The sequence below is a fragment of the Oncorhynchus masou genome, chromosome 1, assembly GCF_036934945.1.
Source record: "Oncorhynchus masou masou isolate Uvic2021 chromosome 1, UVic_Omas_1.1, whole genome shotgun sequence".
Taxonomy (NCBI): Eukaryota; Metazoa; Chordata; class Actinopteri; order Salmoniformes; family Salmonidae; genus Oncorhynchus; species Oncorhynchus masou.
In genome coordinates this window covers 77,485,742-77,511,086 of record NC_088212.1, presented here as the reverse complement: position 1 = coordinate 77,511,086, position 25,345 = coordinate 77,485,742, and the positions used below count along the sequence as shown (strand labels likewise).

At 43.0% G+C, this 25,345-nt stretch overlaps 1 protein-coding gene across 2 annotated transcripts in view; it reads left to right on the top strand.

Annotated features, from left to right (window-relative positions):
* Window positions 1-25,345, top strand: part of LOC135551055 (TOX high mobility group box family member 3-like) — a 68,371-nt gene that overhangs the window by 24,571 nt on the left and 18,455 nt on the right. For both annotated transcript variants that reach the window (XM_064982436.1, XM_064982446.1), the window contains exon 2: window positions 14,043-14,096. In XM_064982436.1, the coding sequence (XP_064838508.1) occupies window positions 14,043-14,096 (54 nt within the window). The remainder of the gene's footprint in view (window positions 1-14,042; window positions 14,097-25,345) is intronic.

The window sequence follows — 25,345 nt, the reverse complement described above, 5'->3', positions numbered from 1 at the left end:
TTGCAGTGTGTACAGAGGCAAAAACCATTCTAATGAGTGTGTTAACCAGTAATAGTGTCCAGGGAATAGAGAAATGTGTCTATTCTGCCAAGGCAATAGGAGAAGACTCCATTCTCCGCAGCTCTCAATAGGGATGAATCCAGGTCACTGAGCCCATACCCACCTGTCATATCTTGTACAGCAACACCACCATCAGCACTAATACCACTGAAACAAACCCATCTACTGTGGTGAAAAGCGTTCCTGTATGGCGATTAAACAATGCATTATCTCAGATAATGACACCTAAACCCACAATAGCCATAGACCAGAGAGCTAAGAGTGCAGTAAAAGTAAGCCTGGTTTAAATGATAGCATCTTGGAGCTGGAGTTACTTCAAAGCTGTCCCAAAGTAAACAGCATCTAGACATTCAAGGTTTAGAGGCGACTGCAAGACACCACCACCACCAAGCTGATTTGAACTACTCTCATGTCATTTCCTTATTAAAGGTTCAATGCGGCCATTTTTCATCTCAATATCAAACTGAAAACTTGCTGTTATTGGCAGAGAGGTGTGGAACTCTCTTTCTTATTGGTCTATTAAGTAATGTACATCCTGGTGATGTCACTAGGCAGGCCAAAACTTCATCCAGCAAAATAATACCTGAAATTTCAAGCTCTTACACTAAAAGGGCATTGTCATCATTGTCACAATTTTACAGTATTATTCCAACCTCATAGTGTGGAAATATTGTATATATATATAAAACACAGGGAAATCACATTTTTGACTACACTGGGCCTTTAACGACTTGTGTGTCTGTGTCTGTGCTGCTAACAGCAGGCATTGTGGGAAAGCTTCCACATGTTTCTGAGGCCTTATACTCTTCTCCTCAGCCCTAAGCCCCTTTGTGGCGGCGGGCCAATGGCTTTGCACCCCTCTAGATCAAAGATGAAACCCCTCATTCAGCTAATGCTTTCTTTTAGGATTTGCTCTCGGGAGTGTGGACCAGACCAGACTCAGTGGTAAAGGGAGAAGAGGAGAGGGTGGTTCATCTACATAGTATGTAGACTAGCTGGATTGGACCCAGGCTAAGGACACAAGTCCCTGTAGGCCTAGTGCCAGAACAGATGCTTTTGGTCATTATTGTGTTGGTATCAACTAGGGATGTGGCGGTCACGAAAGTTTGTCAGCCGGTGATTGTCAATCAAATAACTGTCGGTCTCACGGTAATTGACTGTTAATTAACATAAACACATTTAGCATCTCCTGGCTTCCACACATAGCCTACAAGCCACTAATGCTGACCTTTGGAACATATACATTTGAAAAAGTCTAATAAATCCATGTAATATAGCCTACACCTTCACAATAAATCCATTATTTACTTTAGACTCGTCTAAAGAAACATGATATTTAGAAAATGTAGTTTATTTCAGAAGGGCAGAATAGCATACTCTAAGTTTGTCCTGATCTGGCTATGCCAAATGGCTGTAGGCTACACTAGTTAATTTAACAGATAAGATTTGCTTAGAATTCCGTGCCATTATTTTATAGTATGAAGAATACAATTGAACATAGCTGAATAATTCTCCAAATGATTTGACGGAGTGCGCTCATGCGACTATTCTGTATTGAGCGGTTAACAAAGAAATAGTTATTCCTTTAAGCTTCATTTAAAGTTATTAATGTAACTTTAGTTGTTCTACAAACGTTGGGCTATATGTTTAGATTTTTAATACATTGTAAGGCTGCATGATGCGACTTTAATGATGATTTGAAGAAAGTCACATGAAAGGCATGAGGTCTGCTTTGTTTTTTTTTGCGCAGGCTGAACACACTTCATCAGTCTCTCACTCACAACTTGTCAAGCACTTGATAATGCTTAGAATTTAACGGCGGCATCGCCTTGATGTGGCCGTAATGCACGTAATGTGCCCTCGCTGAGTGCGGCGATCAGTTAGCATGTTTGGTATGCTACTAAGGACCATCAGCAGCATCAGAGCTTGGAGAAGCCTAATTAACATGACTAATGGTCACGTGGAATTTGACTGCCTTCATGACTCGTGACTGCCGGTGTGACGGTAATATGGTCACCGCAACAGCCCTAGTATCAACTACAGTGTTGAGGCTTTGGTGTGCATCTGTCACAGATCTAAGGAATTTCTGACATACTTTGTGAATGGTTTTGACTGTATGGAAGTAGCTTTGTGTCATCATAATTCCCAACATGTGGTTGATTGATACAGCCTATTTATCCACATATTCCATATTCCTGAAACAGATCAAGCATGGTGTGAGTCGTAGGGAACATTTTTGAATATGTGACACAAGAGTAATAACAAGAAAAATGTAACTACCTTTAGCACTGTCCGTCATATGGAACCAAAGCACAACTCTCCTCGGCCCAGTGTTTGTTATGTTTGCTTACAGTCTGTCTCTCAACACTACCAAAACAAGCTGGCCCAGAGAAGAAACTTGACAGCGAAGTACACTATAATATCATTCAATCTCATTTCCTTTATTTTCTTAATTGACCTCTTCAGTTTGTTTCCATTCCAAGTGTAGCCCATGTTTCTTAAGCCAGCAACAAGGAAGCAGTAATGTTCTTAGTTATGCCATGTACTGTAACATAGTACCTGGGAGGCTCTACTTAGGTTTAACTCCCGTCCCAGATAGACACATCTATATTAGGTGTGCTCACATTTCACATTTCACCCTTGGGACTGTATCTTTCATATACGTTAAAGTGAGCGTACACAAAATCTTTATCCCCATGAAGTCTTTCTGAGGGGACCTGCACCTGAGACCTGAAACTCAGTTTTATTAATACACTCAACTCCACCGAGGTTGCTTCCCAAATGGGACCCTGTTCCCTACATAGTGCACTACATTTGACCAGGGCCCATAGTGCTCCCATAGGGCTCTGGTCAAAAGTACTGCTATATAAGTAATAGGGTAATATTTGGGATGCAAGACATCAAACACTGGTAGAGTATAAGTGAACAGGTGGTCTTTTATAGCCATGTTGATTTCCCAGCATGGGGTTAAACAATTCCATCAGGTCTGGTCCAGATTTATTAAAGCAAACAGGGCAGACTGACGACACAATGGGCATGTCCCAAATAGCAACCTATTTCCTATATAGTGTACTACTTTTGACCAGAGACCTATGGAATAGTGTTGAGACGCATTTGAGACGCAAACAATGTAGGGCCAAGCAGAAGAGAGTGGACAGGCTGTGAAAGAGAGAGACAATCAGGACACAGACTGAATAAAACTGTCATCTGTTTTTTTCCAGACTTCTGATAACACCAAATCTTTCTCTCTCAGACCTGTTCTACTGCTCCATTTTAATCTAGTGAGGGGTGAGAGGTAGGCTTGAATGGTGTACCGTATATACCGTATACCTGGGTTTTTGAAAATATTTTTTTCAATACCGTGAATACCATTGAAACTTTCTTTAAGGTTTTAATACATTTAAATATTTGTAGCTACTTTTTAAGTAAATACCTACGGTCAACTTGTGCAGATTAAGAAGATAGTGTTCTTCATTTCACCTGTCACGTAATTAAATTTGTCATTATAGTCCTCAGTCATGTGGTGATTGTTTACAAGCACACAACGATGAGAGACTGGAGCCTTGTGAGTCACTCACTGTTGTGCATCATGCGCCAGGTGATTGAGTTACAGCATGGAATTCACAACTATATGTTTGCCAGCTAGATATCTTATAACTATTAAGTTAACTGTCTAAAATGTTTTAAATGCTATGCAGTTGTGCTTTGATTTGCTAACTTAGTAGCTAGTTAACTATCTAGCTAAGTGGTTATCTTCTTCCAAAATCAGGCTAAGGTTGGTAACAGCAGAAAAACCCTCCTGGAGCCATGTTGTCTATTATTTGTTTTGTGCGTGCAACAAACTGTGAGTAGCATTTATTTGTATAACTTTAGGATCTGGGATGTCTGTCCTGCAAATAATTTAGGTCAGAGACTGTATAAAATGTTCGCAATAATCTTTTTAGCATTCTCTATGCGATGTTACAGTTGAAGTTGGAAGTTTACATACACTTAGGTTGGAGTCATTAAAACTCGTTTTTCAACCGCTCCACACATTTCTTGTTAACAAGCTATAGTTTTGGCAAGTCGGTTAGGACATCTACTTTGTGAATGACACAAGTCATTTTTCCAACAATTGTTTACAGACAGATTATTTCACTTATAATTCACTGTATCACAATTCCAGTGGGTCAGATGTTTACATACACTAAGTTGACTGTGCCTTTAAACAGCTTGGAAAATTCCAGAAAATGATGTCATGACTTTAGAAGCTTCTGCTAGGCTAATTGACATACTTTGAGTGAATTGGAGGTATACCTGTGGATGTTTTCAAGGCCTACCTTCAAACTCAGTGCCTCTTTGCTTGAACTCATGGGAAAATCAAAAGAAATCAGCCAAGACCTCAGAAAAAAAATTGTAGACCTCCACAAGTCTGGTTCGTACTTGGGAGCAAAATGTACCACGTTTATCTGTACAAACAATAGTATGCAAGTATAAACACTGTGGAACCACTCAGCCGTCATACCGCTCAGGACGGAGATGTGTTCTGTCTCCTAGAGATGAACATACTTTTGTGCGCAAATCAACCCCAGAACAACATCAAAGGACAGTATCTGTATCCACAGTAAAACAAGTCATATATTGACATAACCTGAAAGGCCGCTCAGCAAGGAAGAAGCCACTGCTCCAAAACCACCATTAAAAAGCCAGACTATAGTTTGCAACTGCACATGGGGACAAAGATCGTACTTTTTGGAAAAATGTCCTCTGATCTGATGAAACAAAAATACAACTGTTTCGCCCTAAAGACAATTGTTATGCTTGGAGGAAAAAGGGAGAGGCTTGCAAGCCACAGAACAACATCCCAACCATGAAGCACAGGGGTGGCAGCATCATATTGTGGAGGTGCTTTGCTGCAGGAGGGACTGGTGCACTTCACAAAATAGATAGCATCGTGAGGGCGGAAAATTATGTGGATATCAGTCAGGAAGTTGAAGCTTGGTCGCAAATGGGTCTTCCAAATGGACAATGACCCCAAGCACACTAACAAAGTAGTAGCAAAATGGCTTAAGGACAACAAAGTCAAGGTATTGGAGTGGCCATCACAAAGCCTTGACCTCAATCCTATAGAAAATGTGTAGGCAGAACTGAAAAAGCTTGTGCGAGCAAGGAGGCCTACAAACCTAACTCAGTTACACCAGCTCTGCCAGGAGGAAGGCCATAATTCACCCAACTTATTGTGGGAAGCTTGTGGAAGGCTTTTGGAGCTTAATACTAATTGAGTGTATGTAATCTTCTGACCCACTCTGAACATGATGAAAGAAATAAAAGCTGAAATAAATAATTATCTCTACTATTTTTCTGACATTTGAAATTCTTAAAACAAAGTGGTGATCCTAACTGACCTAAAACAGCCATTTTTTTTACTAGGATTAAATGTCAGTAATTGTGAAAAATTGATTTTAAATGTATTTGTCTAAGGTGTATGTAAACTTCCGACTTCAACTGTACATGTACTTGCTAGCATTGCTATCTTTTGGATTTTTTAATTTTACTAGGCAAGTCAGTTAAGAACAAATTCTTATTTACAATGAAAGCCTAGGAAGAGTGGGTTGACTGCCTTGTTCAGAGGGAGAATGGCAGATTTTTACCTTGTCAGCTTGAGGATTTGATCTAACAACCTTTTGGTTACTGACCAATAGGCTACCTGCCGCCCCCTGGGTTATAGAGACTCAGTGGGATTTTGTTCACTGCTGGTATTACAGAATGTTCCGGGATGGAACATGGTTGGTATGGAAATCTGGATACCGCCCAAGCCTAGTGTGTAAGGGACAGAGATAGTGTGTAAGGGACAGAGAGAGTGTGTAAGGGACAGAGAGAGTGTGTAAGGGACAGAGAGAGTGTGTAAGGGACAGAGAGAGTGTGTAAGGGACAGGGAGAGTGTGTAAGGGACAGAGAGAGTGTGTAATGGACAGAGAGAGTGTGTAAGGGACAGAGAGAGTGTGTAAGGGACAGAGAGAGTGTGTAAGGGACAGAGAGAGTGTGTAAGGGACAGAGAGAGTGTGTAAGGGACAGGAAGAGTGTGTAAGGGACAGAGAGAGTGTGTAAGGGACAGAGAGAGTGTGTAAGGGACAGAGAGAGTGTGTAAGGGACAGAGAGAGTGTGTAAGGGACAGAGAGAGTGTGTAAGGGACAGAGAGAGTATGTAATGGACAGAGAGAGTGTGTAAGGGACAGAGAGAGAGAGTAAGGGGGAGAGGGGAGGAGAGTATAAGGGACAGAGAGAGAGAGGTAGAGAGAATAAGAGAGAGAAGGACAGATGGGAGACAGACAGACAGAGAAAAAGAAATGTTTAATGTTTAATGTTACTTCTTGTGTAGTTCTGGACCAGCAGTCAGTTAGTTCTTATGGGAGGGAACAGTCTGCTGTGCTGTGGGAGTAATGATTTTAGCTTTAAACTGAATTACGGATCGATTCCTCCTGCAGATCAGAACACAGCTTGTGAGCTGACTGTGTGGACACGCTGTGCACTAGAGTCGCTTTACAAATTGACTGCCGAACACATAGTGAGGTATATATATATATCTATATGTGTCAGCTTGGCACTGCATGTATGGGGGCATGCTGGTGGTGAATAGCCCCTATAATCACAGGAGGGTCCAGCTGCAGACTGTTTACCCTGAATTGGGTGGTAAATGAGCATGTATTTGGTGAGGAGGACCCAGGGAATCAGAGATTGGTGTTGACCCAAGCTGCAACTGGCCTGGTGGAGGTTGTGCGGAAAGGCAAGTGTTCTGTTTGTATTGCTAGTCTTGGTCTCCTTCCCTTCTGCTAAATGAAAGGGACAAAGCTACAGTGGCTGGCATCTTAATGGAAATATTAAAATGAATAAAAACAACAGAGCAAATGACTTATGGTTATACTCTGGACTGAACTGGAGGCGTAGTGTAGTTGCAAGTTGACTGGTGTTTTTTCCTTCTTCCAGAAAGATGACTGGACTGGAGAACACATTAGCATAAGCATCGTGTCCCGGAGAACAGAGGCTATGCTGTGATTACTCAGCTCATAGTTGAACTGTAAAATTGCTTGTCAGCAGCTGATATGTTTCTGGCAAATGTCTGCTCGTGATTGAATTAGTTTTTGGTGTTTCTGTGAGGAGGAGGGAGGAGGAACACAGTCAAGGTGCTTACCTGCTGTCAAGCAGGTACTGATACTGATGGCTTTGGATTGTATTGTGTAACCTAAGTAGCCTATATTCTGCTCATTCTGTGTCTCGTCCATCACAGAGTAGACATTGTTTTCTTTACATAGCCAATCACTTATTGTGAGGTCATTTCATTTTGATTTATTCATGAGAGTCAACTTTGGAATTGAATAGTCTAAAGTGCAGATGGAAAAGGAAGATTCTAGACCCTTTTCCTGTAGTTTTTGACCAGTTTTGCACACACTGCAGCAGGGATTTTGGCCCACTTCTCCATACAGACCTTCTCCAGATCCTTCAGGTTTTGGGGCTGTCACTGGGCAATATGGACTTTCAGCTCCCTTCAAAGATTTTCTTTTGGGTTCAGGTCTGGAGACGGGCTAGGCCACTCCAGGACCTTGAGATGCTTCTTACGGAGCTACTCCTTTGTTGCCCTGGCTGTGTGTTTCGGGTCGTTGTCATGCTGGACGACCCAGCCACGACCCATCTTCAATGCTCTTACTGAGGGAAGGAGGTTGTTGGCCAAGATCTCGTGATACATGGCGAGATCCATCCAACCTCCCCTCAATACGGTGCAGTCGTCCTGACCCCTTTGCAGAAAAGCATCCCCAAAGAATGATGTTTCCACCTCCATGCTTCACGGTTGGGATGGTGTTCTTGGGGTTGTACTCATCCTTCTTCTATTTCCAAACATGGCGAGTGGAGTTTAGACGAAAAAGCTATATTTTTGTCTCATCAGACCACATGACCTTCTCCCATTCCTCCTCTGGATCATCCAGATGGTCATTGGCAAACTTCAGATGGGCCTGGACATGCGCTGGGTTGAGCAGGGGGACCTTGCGTGCGCTGCAGGATTTTAATCCATGACGGCGTAGTGTGTTACTAATGGTTTTCTTTGAGACTGTGGTCCCAGCTCTCTTCAGGTCATTGACCAGGTCCTGCCGTGTAGTTCTGGGCTGATCCTTCACTTTCCTCATGATCATTGATGCCCCACGAGGTGAGATCTTGCATGGAGCTCCAGACTGAGGGTGATTGACCGTCATCTTGACCGTCATCTTGACCGTCATCTTGAACATCTTGAAAATGCTAATTAATTACTTAAAAATCATACAATGTGATTTTCTGGATTTTTGCTTTAGATTCCGTCTCTGACAGTTGAAGTGTACCTATGATAAAATTACAGACCTCTACATGTTTTTAAGTAGGAAAACCTGCAAAATCGGCAGTGTATCAAATACTTGTTCTCCCCACTGTATCTTATTTTATCTCCACATTTATGAGCAGCCTAATCTCGGGAGTTGATAGGCATGAAGTCATAAACAGTGCAATGCTTGAAGCACAGCGAAGAGCTGCTGGCAAAACCCACAAAAATGCTGTTTGAATGTATGCGTACGAGCCTGCTGGTGCCTACCACCACTCAATCAGACTGCTCTATCAAATCATAGACTTAATTATAACATAATAACACACAGAAATACAAGCCTTAGGTCATTAATATGGTCGAATCCGGAAACTATCATCTCGAAAACAAAACATTTATTCCTTCAGTGAAATACGGAACTATTCCGTATTTTATCTAACGGGTGGCATCCCTAAGTCTAAATATTCCTGTTACATTGCAGAACCTTCAATGTTATGTCATAATTACGTAAAATTCTGGCAAATTAGTTCGCAACGAGCCAGGAGGCCCAACTGTTGCATATACCCTGACTCTGCGTGCAATGAACGCAAGAGAAGTGACACAATTTCACCTGGTTAATATTGCCTGCTAAGCTGGATTTCTTTTAGCTAAATATGCAGGATTAAAAATGTATACTTCTGTGTATTGATTTTAAGAAAGGCATTGATGTTTATGGTTAGGTACACATTGGAGCAACGGCAGTCCTTTTTCGTGAATGCGCACCGCTTCGATTATATGCAACGCAGGACACGCTAGATAAACTAGTAATATCATCAACCATGTGTAGTTAACTAGTGATTATGATTGATTGATAGTTTTTTCTAAGATAAGTTTAGTGCTAGCTAGCAACTTACCTTGGCTTCTTACTGCATTCGCGTAACAGGCAGGCTCCTCGTGAGGCAGGTGGTTAGAGCGTTGGACTCGTTAACTGTAAGATTGCAAGATTGAATCCCCGAGCTGACAAGGTAAAATCTGTCATTCTGCCCCTGAACAATGCAGTTAACCCACTGTTCCTAGGCCGTCATTGGAAATAAGAATGTGTTCTTAACTGACTTGCCTGGTTAAATAAAGGTGTAAAAAAAAGAAAGACATTGGGCCAAATCGGCATCCAAAAATACCGATTTACGATTGTTATGAAAACTTGAAATTGGCCCTGCCTGTTACTGCATTCGCGTAACAGGCAGGCTCCTCGTGAGGCAGGTGGTTAGAGCGTTGGACTCGTTAACTGTAAGATTGCAAGATTGAATCCCCGAGCTGACAAGGTAAAATCTGTCATTCTGCCCCTGAACAATGCAGTTAACCCACTGTTCCTAGGCCGTCATTGGAAATAAGAATGTGTTCTTAACTGACTTGCCTGGTTAAATAAAGGTGTAAAAAAAAGAAAGACATTGGGCCAAATCGGCATCCAAAAATACTGATTTACGATTGTTATGAAAACTTGAAATTGGCCCTAATTAATCGGCCATTCCGATTAATCGGTCGACCTGTAGTGGAAAGTCTTTCCAAATAAAAACAATCCAATGAACTACTATGGTATTTACAGTACATGGATAAAACAAATGCATCTCAGCAAATGAAGATGTAAACAGCCACAATTTCCCCTCCTCCTCTTCCAGCTCTCACAAGAGCTCATCATAGCACTATAATGTGAGAGAAGACTGCCAATTGCAAAGGATTGGGTATTCTTTCCCTTCTCAAAACACAGAGAGAAATTAAATGCATCTCTTCATCTGATTCAATGTGAGGAAAGCTTAATGCTTTTCTGTCTCTCTCTATGAGTGTTTTCTCAGACAGTACATCTTATTCAGTCTTTTCACGGCAGGATCAGGATCATGTAAGCTCTTTAATTCTCTGTTCTCTGAAACATTTATTGAAGAAAGAAATGTGCTGCTGGTGCAGATAGAGAGGAAGTGGCTGGGAGTGAAAACACTAGGTAGATGGCCGGTCAGTCAGTGTGTTTGCTTTGCCGTTTCTGTCTCTCTCACACCATCGAGGCTCGTGTTACACATAGCTCCTTTGGCCATGGATCCAGTCTGTTTATAAAAGCCTTCTATCACAATGCTATTTTAAAGCTCTACTCTACTCTACTGCTGCTTGTTCCCCTCTGCCAGATAGAGCCTTTAGGAGATATATAGAGATAATGACAGAGAAAGAGAGATTGGGAGAGGGAAAGAGAGACATCACTTGTTTTTCCAAACATGCTGGGCTTGGAGCTTGAATGTGCAGGGCTGTCTAATGCTTTGTAACAGGTTTGCCTGGCCTGTTGCTGCTGTGCTCCTATGTTCCAACATATTTTTCACCCCCAGTTCCCTGGTTCCTGTAAGAACACCCCATGATAACATTTCTGTAACATTTACTCTGTCATGTTCGGGTGATAATACCCCAGACAATCTTAGTTCCACCAGTGGCAGATTTCACTGCTGCCAAAAAGCTTCTTGTGTAACATAGCGTGGTTTGGTTTTGTCCTAATGAGGACTGTAAGCAGGCAGAGTTTGTTCATCCATCCTGCTCATCTCATCATTTTAATTACAGAGCGCTTATTGTCTGCTCTGACCCATTTTAGTGCAGGCTCTGCCGTCAGCTGCACAGTCCTTCCAATCACACTTAATTTCATCTGGCATTTGACTCAATCAGAGCCGGCCGTGAAACATGAACATTAAACGCCGGCGTTCCACCAATGAATTGGGAGCAACAATATAATAATAACAAGATCCGCTCATGTTGCTACTCACTGTCCACTGAGGATGTGGCCAAGCGACTGCCACGGTAGGGTAGAGCTCTTAATGGTCAAGATTGATTCTGGTGGCTGGGGACTAGGTAAGAGACTAGGATGTGTCCCAAATGGCACCCTATTCATTTTATAGTGCACTGCTCTTGACAAGGGTCCAAAAGTAGTGCACTACATAGGGCATAGGGTGCCATTTGGGATACAGTCTAGTTCTCATGGGAGATTTGGACTTGTACCCAATGTGCCCTGGAACTGGAAGCACAATAAAACACATCTCATGGAAATGGGGCAGTCTTCCTAAAGAGTTTCACAATACTAATTAATGGCCTTTCCTTATTGCAGTGTTTTCACTGAAGCTAATTTACTGGAACTCAGGCCAGCATCAATTGTTGTTGGTTGTTTTCCTATTGTCTCACCTTAGAGCGTGGTGTTTGTGTTAATGAGGTATAAATTTATTATATGTTTGGAGCACACACCACAGAGGCGGTAAGTTTACAGATCTTAATTTGACCTGTATTGTCACAGCAAAATAATCCTGTGCAACAGGATTTTAATGTTTAGTCCATAATGTTGCTTGATCGGTGGTTAGGCTTTTTGCTGGTCAAAATGAGGCTACATGAAAAGTGGAATACTGTTAATATAACCACGTGTTAGTGCTGGTTTTCAGTGAATTTGTGTATATCATGAAGCTCGTCTGCATTTTCTGCGGCACAGAAAAATATTCAGCATAAAAAGAGTGATCAAATTAAGATCCTGCATCTGTATGTTGCAGGTAGTAATTGCATTGGGAAACAGTTGGATGTTGATGACGTTAATGAATAACTAAACACTGACAACCAACACACTACCTGCATGCTCTGGGAAGACATAGCCTACCTCCGCATCAGTTCTTGCCGTTAGAAAGCCCACAATAACAACAAAATTATGTATTCACTTCCTTAGATCCTTATGTTCCCTCTCCATTTCCCACAATGTTCAGAGTTCTCTTGGTTCCAGAGATATTGTTTGTTCACCCCCTAACGCCTCACTTACCAGAAAAAAAACCCAGGGGGGTTAGGAAGAGGTTGCACTGCACAAAACCTTCCTATATCTTCCCACATCAACACAATGTTGCCTGCGTTTCAATAGAGAGAGATATCTCTGAGGCTTCAATTTGTAATCTAAAAGAAGGAGGGGACAGTGTAACACTTCACAGATAAGCCCAGGCTGCGTTGAGGTTAATTACTAGCCGAGTGCTGCTCAGAATGCCAGATGTGTGTGTGTCTGTGTCTGTGTGTGCTTCTCAGAATGCCTGACCATAGAATACCCTGGCCATGTCAGGTCTGAAAATACAGAAGGGGGAAGGGAGGACCGCTCCTTATTGACAGAGGTTTCACAGTTGAGGTTGTCTGCAACTCTCTGTTGTCTCTGTGTGTGTGTGTGTGTGTGTGTGTGTGTGTGTGTGTGTGTGTGTGTGTGTGTGTGTGTGTGTGTGTGTGTGTGTGTGTGTGTGTGTGTGTGTGTGTGTGTGTGTGTGTGTGTGTGTGTGTGTGTGTGTGTGTGTGTGTGTGTGTGTGTGTGTGTGTGAACCCCAGTGCTCAGATGCAGTTCAGTGGGACAGCTCCAGGTAAAGAGGTCTACAAACAGGTTGTGTTGAATGTATCAAACCACCTGCTTTGCCAACTGATAGTGGGGCTTGTGGCTTCCCTTCTCATTGGTGCATTACACTGTTAACATTGCTGCTGATTCTACACGCTTTCTCTCCACGCTCTCTCTCTCTCATAGGCTAATTAATGGATACCATTCGTAGTTGATTAGCCGCAGTTCTTTCGGTAATTACATTCGCATACTAACCACTCACAAGAAAACGAGGGGAGAAAAAACAAAGGAGTGGAAAATAAATTAATGCACTTCTCATCTCGCTCTGATCTTAATTTGTTTCCACTATTGTTTGGCTTCCGCTTAAGATAAGAAACCATTTTTTCTCTCCCTCTATATTTGAGTTGTTCCACTTTCATAATGTTTCACTAGAATGACTTTGTAATAATTACACAAAATGAGATTATTCCAGTGCTTTGTGCAAATGGAGAAAGTGTCTCACAGAGGGAGGACTCATGAAGACACAAACCTCTTCCCCTCTTCCTCCCTGCCCGGTGTAGGCTGGGGTTTGTGGGGTTTGTGCTGCTGCTGTAGCCTGGTCACAGAGAGGTGCATTGTGCTCTAGGGCCCAGCTGCTAGTGCATAATTCTTCATTCTGTCTCCCATTGTTCCTACCTGTCAGCACGCTTGTGTCTCAGAAGAAAGGAAGTGGCAGCCATTTTGCTAGGAGGGCTGTGTGTGTGGGTTTAGGGGGCTCGTCATGAACGCAAAACACACGCGCTGTTGCTATTTCTTAACTAAACTAAAGGACACATTTTGTAATAGCTCATCTAGCTACACTTATCCCCTCCATTCATGCTTGCCTTTCACCAATCCAAAAAACCACAACCGCTCCATGTCCTATTGGTACTCTCCCACCATCTTTTTTTAGTTCCTTGGCAGCATCCTCCTCCCTTGGGTTACTTGAAGTTAATAACCTGCCAGAGCATCTTGATACTTTGCTTTGTGATGCAAACCCATGCTTAATTACCATCCCATAAGGCATGAAATTCATTATTCCAGATTCCAGATTTTCATTACCTTGCAGTGAATTGGCTACAGCTTCTCAAAATACATATTTCTACTATGTGACAATAGAGCAATGTCACCCAAGCAGAAACAACTAGGACTAAACTCAACACGTAAATGTGAAAACACATAAACGCAAGTGACACTAATTGAATGGATCTGTGAAAGGAAATATCTCTGTGACACTGATTTGACATAATCTTGGTACGAGGCCAGAGGTATAATGATGATCTGTTCTCTTCTCTTGCAGTTTGCCAACAACAACAACTACATGAACATGGCAGATGTCGCTGGTGGTGGTGATGTAAGTATCCCTTCTCCACTTTCCTCAACTATCCCTTCACCATGTTCTGATCTCTTCTCCACGTTCTGATCTCTTCTCTACTTTCTGATCCACATTCTGATCCCTTCTCCACATTCTGCTCCCTTCTCCATATTCTGATCCCTTCACGTTCTGATCTCTTCTCCACGTTCTGATCTCTTCTCCACGTTCTGATCTCTTCTCCACGTTCTGATCTCTTCTCCACGTTCTGATCTCTTCTCCACGTTCTGATCTCTTCTCCACGTTCTGATCCCTTCTCCATGTTCTGATCCCTTCACGTTCTGATCTCTTCTCCACGTTCTGATCCCTTCTCCACGTTCTGCTCCCTTCTCCATTTTCTGATCCCTTCTCCACGTTCTGATCCCTTCTCCCTATTCTAATCCCTTCTCTACGTTCTGATCCCTTCTCCACGTTCTGCTCCCTTCTCCACGTTCTGATCCCTTCTCCACGTTCTGATCCCTTCTCCACGTTCTGATCCCTTCTCCACGTTCTGATCCCTTCTCTACGTTCTGATCCCTTCTCCATGTTCTGATCCCTTCTCTATGTACTGATCATGTCAAGGCCAACATTGGCGATGTAGGCAAGTCAATGAATCAGATGTCAAAGATAACAACTACTATTCGTCCGACAGTGGACCGGCAGACAAGCTATAGTAAATTATAGACTACAATTGTTTTTAACATTGAGTAAGGCTTTGTTGTATTGCTGTTTAATAGCTTCATACCGAAGCAAGACCCTGCATAGATTGATAGTAAGATTAGTCAAGTTCTGAAAGCCTTGTGATGTGTCTAGCTTGACAGGACTCAGCAAGCCAAGCCAGGGTGAGGTGTCAGAAAGTTAGGGATGTAAACACCTGTTTTCCCTCGTGTTCCAAGACATGATCAAGGAGCCTGAAGAGAAACACGCGTCATCACTCACAAAACCACTCTCTGTCTTGCCTGGCAGTTCCAATGCCTTGAATGTCATGTGGCATGACTTTAGAAGTGTCTGAATGATCTGTCTATGTTATGGTAAGGACACATAGAGTAGGTTTGGGAATACTTCTGATGAGCTGCCGAACTCACATTTCATGTCCCTCTGAGCGTTGGTGACTGAGGATTCAACAGTGTGCTAAATATACCAGTGTAGTCGACCTCCACCCTCTCTCCTGCCCTGTCATTAGAGAGAAGTGCACCAAAAATAGCCATCATCCATCCACAATAGTTCAAAACAGAGCAATCTCATACTGTTTAGTGTACCAGGGTGCTGTCTAAAGAGAGACTGATCTAGCCTGCCCTCTCAACCATGTACCAAGCAACCACAGTATTGCCATAGAGAAGATGAAAACAGATGCCTTTGTAATGTTACACATCACATCTTTCTCCATGTTTGAGAAAGCTATTGTTTCTTAACTCATTAGCTCAATGGTGATGCTACTCAGTCATGCAGATACAGTACAGCCGGGACTGCACAGACTGACGCAACTACAAAGCTTTCATAGAGTCTTATAGGGAGATGTTTCATTTGCCAACAAATTTGCTAAAACTTAGTGCATCCATCGTCCATGTCCAGGGGCTGCTGAGGCCAAAGAAATATAATTACTAGAACCGGCATCCCCATGCAACTCAATGTGCCGTGGTCAAAGGGTCTTTTTTTTACCCAATCTGGTTACTCTACTTCTATGGCTGAGACCCTCTGTGGTGAGGCGAGTGGAGGCCACACTATCACAAGCTGTTCAGAGATCATTCAGCCCAAGCTGTGAAAGCCCAGTGTGGCTGGACTGGCTGGGTGGGGGCTGGTGGTAGGGGGAAGGCAGGAGAGTTGATAGAACAGCCAAGCAGCTCATTTACATTTGATCAAAAGGAGCAACTGTTTCCAGTGTTACGGCGCAGATGGCATTGTACTTCAAATCAAATCAAATCAAATCAAATTTATTTATATAGCCCTTCGTACATCAGCTGATATCTCAAAGTGCTGTACAGAAACCCAGCCTAAAACCCCAAACAGCAAGCAATGCAGGTGTAGAAGCACGGTGGCTAGGAAAAACTCCCTAGAAAAGCCAAAACCTAGGAAGAAACCTAGAGAGGAACCAGGCTATGTGGGGTGGCCAGTCCTCTTCTGGCTGTGCCGGGTAGAGATTATAACAGAACATGGCCAAGATGTTCAAATGTTCATAAATGACCAGCATGGTCGAATAATAATAAGGCAGAACAGTTGAAACTGGAGCAGCAGCACGGTCAGGTGGACTGGGGACAGCAAGGAGTCATCATGTCAGGTAGTCCTGGGGCATGGTCCTAGGGCTCAGGTCAGTTGAAACTGGAGCAGCAGCACAGCCAGGTGGACTGGGGACAGCAAGGAGTCATCATGTCAGGTAGTCCTGGGGCATGGTCCTAGGGCTCAGGTCCTCCGAGAGAGAAAGAGAGAATTAGAGAACGCACACTTAGATTCACACAGGACACCGAATAGGACAGGAGAAGTACTCCAGATTTAACAAACTGACCCTAGCCCCCCGACACAAACTACTGCAGCATAAATACTGGAGGCTGAGACAGGAGGGGTCAGGAGACACTGTGGCCCCACCCGAGGACACCCCGGACAGGGCCAAACAGGAAGGATATAACCCCACCCACTTTGCCAAAGCACAGCCCCCACACCACTGGAGGGATATCTTCAACCACCAACTTACCATCCTGAGACAAAGCTGAGTAGAGCCCGCAAAGATCTCCGCCACGGCACAACCCAAGGGGGCGCCAACCCAGACAGGATGACCACATCAGTGAATCAACCCACTCAGGTGACGCACCCCTTCCAGGGACGGCATGAGAGCCCCAGCAAGCCAGTGACTCAGCCCCTGTAATAGGGTTAGAGGCAGAGAATCCCAGTGGAAAGAGGGGAACCGGCCAGGCAGAGACAGCAAGGGTGGTTCGTTGCTCCAGAGCCTTTCCGTTCACCTTCCCACTCCTGGGCCAGACTACACTCAATCATATGACCCACTGAAGAGATGAGTCTTCAGTAAAGACTTAAAGGTTGAGACCGAGTTTGCGTCTCTGACATGGGTAGGCAGACCGTTCCATAAAAATGGAGCTCTATAGGAGAAAGCCCTGCCTCCAGCTGTTTGCTTAGAAATTCTAGGGACAATTAGGAGGCCTGCGTCTTGTGACCGTAGCGTACGTGTAGGTATGTACGGCAGGACCAAATCAGAGAGATAGGTAGGAGCAAGCCCATGCAATGCTTTGTAGGTTAGCAGTAAAACCTTGAAATCAGCCCTTGCTTTGACAGGAAGCCAGTGTAGGGAGGCTAGCACTGGAGTAATATGATCAAATTTTTTGGTTCTAGTCAGGATTCTAGCAGCCGTATTTAGCACTAACTACTTCAGCCCACATATTGTGTGTGTGCGTGTGCGTGCGTGTGCGTGCGTGTAGAGAGCGATATAGAAAAATATGTCTTGAGTGTAACCACAGACAGAGCACCGATTATTTATTTTTTCTAATGAAAAAAAAGGATTGGAGTGTGTGAAGTATTGTTTCTTGTAACCTGAACTGGGGGGAAATTTAAGTGACTTTCCACTTTGAATTGTGTAATTTCACACTAAAATGAGATTTCTCTCTACTGTAATGCTGTATTAATCAAGTTAATGTGACAGGCCTTGGCTCTGGGTGCACTGGAAGGGAATGCTGTACCAGCACCAGCCAAAATGGATCTGGCTCCATGATGAAAGAGTGACTTTAACAGCAGCTAAATATATACAACTGCATTCTGCATAGACAATTGAGGCTAACGGTAATTGTAAAAAAAAATATCCAGTTATCTTGCAACTTTATAATGCAGACCACTGAGTCATCTCTACACAATCACTACTGGCTATTTACTCACTGGCATACTAAAACGCAGAGAACATCTTTAAATTAGCCAATATGCTTATTCAAATAGATTAAACAATATTAGATACTTAGATGACTAGTGTATCAAAATAAACCAATACGCTTATCCAATAGATACAATAACATTGGATATGTAGATGGCTGGTGTATCAAAACCAACCAAAACGTCATATGTAACAGATAAAATAACATTGGATATTTACTGTAGATGGCTGGTGTGTTATTATTCTGCACTTACAGAATGAGATAACATGACCTTGGTGTGCTCCTGTTAAAACACCCATCCTGACAGGGAGGCTTGACTGCTCTCCTTAGAGAGTATGATACTGTACACCGGGATTCAATTCCACTCAGCGGTGGGTATCACTTCTCCCTTCCAATCAAATTAGACAGGAGTAATGATCTATGTAGAAATGGATTCGAGATGGTTACACATTTGAAATTTTGATTACGGGCCCACTGTGATGTTATCATTTGAGTATCTTTATGCTCCTCTGCCTCTCTAGATGTTGGAAACTGGAGTCTCAATCCTGGCTCTATTGATCCCGGGGCCTATTATATTCAGTAATTGCATGGCTCTGCCTTTAACAAGTCTTGGTTATTGCATCAGCGAATTGGATTAAAGAAGTTTATTGAAAGGCTGGAGATATTGCCTCAAAAGCTTTTTCTTGCTGCTGTCTTCGATATTGGGAGTGAGAACACCATACATGTTCTAGATAGAAGGAATATGAGATAGATTGGAGTCCTCGATGGTTCACAGAAACACATCAGATCATTAGCATCTGAAACTCCACCATGCAACCATGTCTCATGCTTTTCCTGAATATTTCCATAATCCTTGCCTGTTAGCTCCAATAGTCAACACTTTAGCAGTGAGTCAATGTGTTTCTCATAAACCTGATGGCCTTTTCACCATGCACGTAATGCTGCCTGTGTATTAACACATTACATCATACAACACTGGGGCTCTGTGGCTGCCTGGGAGATTCCCTATACATCTGCCCACACATGCTGGATTGATCTGGTCTGGCCTCAGCTCCCTCTTACAAGCCCTGCTCTGCCCCCTATGCCATCGGACCCTCCGCCTGCCCATGGAACGACCCGTCACACATGCACGCACACATAACACAAACAACATGCACACACACACAGTGACTGACATGGACACACACACACACACACACACACACACACACACACACACACACACACACGCACACGCACACACACACACACAAACATGAAGCCAGCATCTGGTTCGCTTGGCACTTGGCTGTGCTGAGCTTTCATAACAATTTAAATGGATAACCAGGCTGCTGATGTCAAGGAAGTGGATTGTGCATCTCTTAATCTGAGATCAGAGCCCCTCTAAACTGCTCCTGGTGCAGAATTAGCCAGTCTTTATGTGAAGTGACACCAGGCAGTAATGCTGCAATGCTGTAACAGTGTGTTACTCTCTGGGCTCCACCAGCCATCCATCCAGCCAGGCCGACAGGCACTTCTAGTCTCGCACCTCTCCCCCTTAGAGGATTTTTTAAATGTCACCTTTATTTAACCAGGTAGGCTAGTTGAGAAAAAGTTCTCATTTGCAACTGTGACCTGACCAAGATAAAGCAAAGCAGTTCGACACATACAACAACACAGAGTTACACATGGAATAAACAAACATACAATCAATAATACAGTAGAAAATATATATACAGCATGTGCAAATGAGGTGAAGTAATTACAATTAGCAATTAAACACTGGAATGGTAGAATGTGCAGAAGATGAATGTGCAAGTAGAGATACTGGGGTGCAAAGGAGCAAGATAAGTTGGTCTTAGTATTTTGTGTTTTCTTTATTTATTTGGTCAGGCCAGGGTGTGACATGGGTTTTGGTATGTGGTGTGTTTTGTCTTGGAGTTTTTCATAGGTATTGGGATTGTGGCTTAGTGGGGTTTGCTAGCAAAGTCTATGGCTGTCTGAAGTGGTTCTCAATCAGAGGCAGGTGTTTATCGTTGTCTCTGATTGGGAACCATATTTAGGCAGCCATATTCTTTGAGTGTGTCGTGGGTGATTGTCCTTGTTTCTGTCTCTGTGTTACTTTGCACCAGTATAGGCTGTTTCGGTTTTATTGTTACGTTTTTTGTTTTTTTGTATTGATTCGTGTTCCTTGTTTTATTAAAACATTAATCTAAATAGCCACGCCGCATTTTGGTCCGACTCTCCTTCACCTAAAGAAAGCTGTTACATAAGTAAATAAATACAGTATGGGGATGAGGTAGATTGGATGGGTTATTTACAGATGAGCTATGTACAGGTGCAGTGATCTGTGAGCTGCTCTGACAGCTGGTGCTTAAAGCTAGTGAGGGAGGTAAGAGTCTCCAGCTTTATCGATTTTTGCAGTTCTTTCCAGCCATTGGCAGCAGAGAACTGGAAGGAGAGGCAGGCGAAGGAAGAATTGGCTTTGGGGGTGACCAGTGAGATATACCTGCTGGAGCGCGTGCTGTTGGTGGGTGCTGCTAAGGTGACCAGTGAGCTGAGATAAGGCGTGGCTTTACCTAGCAGAGACTTGTAGTTGACCTGGAGCCAGTGGGTTTGGCGAATGAGTATGAAGCGAGGGCCAGCAAACGAGAGCGTACAGGTCACAGTGGTGGGTAGTATATGGGGCTTTGGTGACAAAACGGATGGCACTGTGATAGACTGTATCCAATTTGTTGAGTAGAGTGTTGGAGGCTATTTTGTAAATGACATCACCGAAGTGTGTGTGCATAGTCAGTTTTACGAGGGTATGATTGGCAGCATGAGTGAAGGATGCTTTGTTGGCGGAATAGGAAGCCGATTCTAGATTTCATTTTGGATTAGAGATGTTTAATGTGAGTCTGGAAGGAGAGTTTACAGTCTTAGCAGACACCTTTGTTGTTGTCCACATATTCTAAGTCTGAACCGTCCAGAGTAGTGGTCGACCGATTATGATTTTTCAACTCCGATACCGATACTGATTATTGGAGTGCCAAAAAAGCTGATACCGATACCGATTTTTATTTATTTATTTGTAATAATGGCAATTACAACAATACTGAACACTTATTTTCACCTCTAGCGTCGAGCAATCCCGTATCCGGGAGCGTAATCATAGCCTCAAGCTCATTACCATAATGCAACGTTTCCTATTCATGAAAATCGCAAATGAAATGAAATAAATATATTGAAACACAAGCCTAGCCTTTTGTTAACAACACTGTCATCTCAGATTTTCTAAATATGCTTTAACCAAAGCTACACAAGCATTTGTGTAAGAGTATTGATAGCCTAGCATAGCATTAAGCCTAGCATTCAGCAGGCAACATTTTCACAAAAACAAGAAAAGCATTCAAATAAAATCATTTACCTTTGAAGAACTTCAGATGTTTTCAATGACGAGACTCTCAGTTAAATAGCAAATGTTCATTTTTTCCAAAAATATTATTTGTGTAAGAGAAATAGCTCCGTTTTGTTCATCACGTTTGGCTAAGAAAAAAAAAACGAAAATGCAGTCAACACAACGCCAAACTTTTTTTCAAATTAGCTCCATAATATCTACAGAAACATGGCAAACATTGTTTAGAATCAATCCTCAAGGTGTTTTTCACAATTCTATTAGATGAAAAATCATTCCTGGCAGTTTCTCATCCGAGGCAAACGGAAAAATACTGCAGCTGGAGATTACGCAATAATTGCGACGGAGGACACCAAGCGACCACCTGGTAGGTGTAGTGTCTTATGGTCAATCTTCCAATGATATGCCTACATATACGTCACAATGCTGCAGACACCTTGGGGGAAATGTGGAAAAGGTAAGCTGACTCCTAGCTCCTCCACAGCCATATAAGGAGTCATTGCCATGAGGCGGTTTCAAAAAATGTGGCACTTCCTGATTGTATTTTTATCTGGGGTTTTCTGTAACATCAGTTCTGTGGCACTCACAGACAATATCTTTGCAGTTTTGGAAACGTCAGAGTGTTTTCTTTCCAAAGCTGTCAATTATATGCATAGTCGAGCATCTTTTTGTGACAAAATATCTTGTTTAAAACGGGAACGTTTTTCATCCAAAAATTAAAATAGCGCCCCCTATATCCAAGAAGTTAACATAATATAATACATCAATAAAATCAATTTTGCCTCAAGTAAATAATGAAACGTTCAATTTGGTTTAAATAATGCAAAAACAAAGTGTTGGAAAAGAAAGTAAAAGTGTAATATGTGCTATGTAAGAAAGCTAACGTTTCAGTTCCTTTGCTCAGAACATGAGAACATATGAAAGCTCGGTGGTTCCTTTTAACATGAGTCTTCAATATTCCCAGGAAAGAAGTTTTGGGTTGTAGTTATTATAGGAATTATAGGACTATTTCCCTCTATACCATTTGTATTTCATTAACCTTTGACTATTGGATGTTATTAGGCACTTTAGTATTGCCAGTTTAACAGTATAGCTTCCGTCCCTCTCCTCGCTCCTCCCTGGGCTCGACCCAGCAACACAACGACAACAGCCACCATCGAAGCAGTGTTACCCATGCAGAGCAATGGGAACAACTACTAGAAGGCTCAGAGTGAGTGATGTTTGAAACGCTATTAGCGCGAGCTAACTAGCTAGCCATTTCAGTTCGGTTACACCAGCCTCATCTCGGGAGTTGATAGGCTTTAAGTCATAAACAGCGCAATGCTTGACGCACAACGACGAGCTGCTGGCAAAACGCACAAAAGTGCTGTTTGAATAAATGTTTACGGCCTGCTTCTGCCAACCACCTCTCAGTCAGATGCTTAGATACTTGTATGCTTGTATGTTCAGTCAGATTATATGCAACGCAGGACACGCTAGATAATATCTAGTAATATCATCAACCATGTGTAGTTAACTAGTGATTATGATTGATTGTTTTTTCCAAGATAAGTTTAATGCTAGCTAGCAACTTACCTTGGCTTACTGCATTCGCGAAACAGGCAGTCTCCTTGTGGAGTGCAACGAGAGAGAGGCAGGTTGTTATTGCTTTGGACTAGTTAACTGTAATGTTGCAAGATTGGATCCCCTGAGGTGACAAGGTGAAAATCTGTCGTTCTGCCCCTGAACGAGGCAGTTAACCCACCATTCCTAGGCCATCATTGAAAATAAAAATGTGTTCTTGACTGACTTGCCGAGTTAAATAAAGGTATAAAAAAATATATAAAAAATACCGATGTCCGATTGTTATGAAAACTTGAAATCGGCCCAAATTAATCGGCCATTCTGATTAATCGGTCAACCTCTAGACCAGAGTAGTGATGCTGGATGGGCGGGCAGGTGTGGGCAGCGATCGGTTGAAGAGCATGCATTTAGTTTTACTTGCATTTAAGAGCAGTTGGAGGCCACGGAAGGAGAGTTGTATGGCATTGAAGCTCATCTGGAGGTTAGTTAACACAGTGTCCAAAGAAGGGCCAGAGGTATACAGAATGGTGTTGTCTGTGTAGAGGTGGATCAAAGAATCACCAGCAGCAAGAGCGACATCATTGATGTATACAGAGAAGAGAGTCGGCCCGAGAATTTAACCCTGTGGCACCCCCATAGAGACTGCCAGAGGTCCGGAAAACAGGCCCTTCGATTTGACACACTGAACTCTGTCTGAGAAGAAGTTGGTGAACCAGGTGAGGAAATCATTTGAGAAACCAAGGCAGTTTAGTCTGCCAATAAGAATGTTGTGATTGACAGAGTCAAAAGCCTTAGCCAGGTCGATGAATACGGCTGCACAGTAATGTCTCTTATCGATGGAGGTTATGATATTGTTTAGGACCTTGAGCGAGACTGAGGTGCACCCATGGCCAGCTGTGGCATTCGAAATGGTTGGTAATCTGTTTGTTAACTTGGCTTTTGAATACCTTAGAAAGGCAGGGTAGAATAGATTTAGGTCTGTAGCAGTTTGGGTCTAGAGTGTCTCCCCCTTTGAAGAGGGGGATGACCGCAGCAGCTTTCCAATCTATGGGAATCTCAGACGATATGAAAGAGAGGTTGAACAGGCTAGTAATAGGGGTGCAACAATTTTGGCAGATAATTTTAGAAAGAGAGGGTCCAGATTGTCGAGCCCGGCTGATTTATAGGGGTCCAGATTTTGCAGCTCTTTCAGAACATCAGCTATCTGGATTTCGGTGAAGGAGAAGTGGGGGAGGTTTGGGTCGAGGTGCTGTGGGGAGCGTAGGGCTGTTGACCGGGGTAGGAGTAGCCAGGTGGAAAGCATGGCCAGCCATAGAAAAATGCTTATTGAAATTCTCAATTATCGTGGATTTATCTGTGGTAACAATGTTTCCTAACCTTAGTGCAGTGGGCAGCTGGGAGGAGGTGCTCTTATTCTCCATGGACTTTACAGTGTCCCAGAATTATTTTGAGCTACAGGATGCAAATTTTGAGCTACAGGATGCAAATTTCTGTTTGAAAAAGCTAGCCTTACCTTTCTTAATAACTGCCTGTTTATATTTGTTCCTAACTTCCCTTAAAAGTTGCATATCACGGGGGCTGTTCGATGCTAATGCAGAACGTCACAGGAAGTTTTTGTGCTGGTCAAGGGCAGTCAGGTCTTGAGAGTCAGGTCTTGAGGGCTATATCTGTTCCTGGTTCTACATTTTTTGAATGGGGCATGCTTATTTAAGATGGTGAGGAACACACTTTTAAAGAATAACCAGGCATCCTCTACTGACAGGATGAGGTCAATATCCTTCCAGGATACCCGGGCCAGGTCGATTAGAAAAACCTGCACGCTGAAGTGTTTTAGGGAGCGTTTGACAGTGATGAGGGGTTGTCGTTTGACCGCAGACCCCTTACGGATGCAGGCAACGAGGCAGTGATCGCTGAGATCTTGATTGAAAACAGCAGAGGTGTATTTTGAGGGCAAGTTGGTTAGGATGATATTTATGAGGGTGCCCGTGTTTGCGGTTTTGGGGTTGTACCTGGTGGGTTCATTGATCATTTGTGTGAGATTGAGGGCATCAAGCTTAGATTGTAGAATGGCCGGGATGTTAAGCATGTCACAGTTTAGGTCACTTAGCATCATGAGCTCTGAGGATAGATGGGGGGCAATCAATTCACATATTATGTCCAGGGCACAGCTCGGGCAGAGGGTGGTCTATAGCAAGCGGCAACAGTTTGAGACTTGTTTCTGGAAAGATGGATTTTTAAAAGTAGAAGCTCGAATTGTTTGGGTACAGACTTGGATAGTAAGACATAACTCTGCAGGCTATCTCTGCAGTAGATTGTAACACCACCCCCTTTGGCAGTTCTATCTTGTTGGAAATGTTATAGTTACAGTGCCTTGTGAAAGTATTCGGCCCCCTTGAACTTTGCGACCTTTTGCCACATTTCAGGCTTCAAACATAAAGATATAAAAC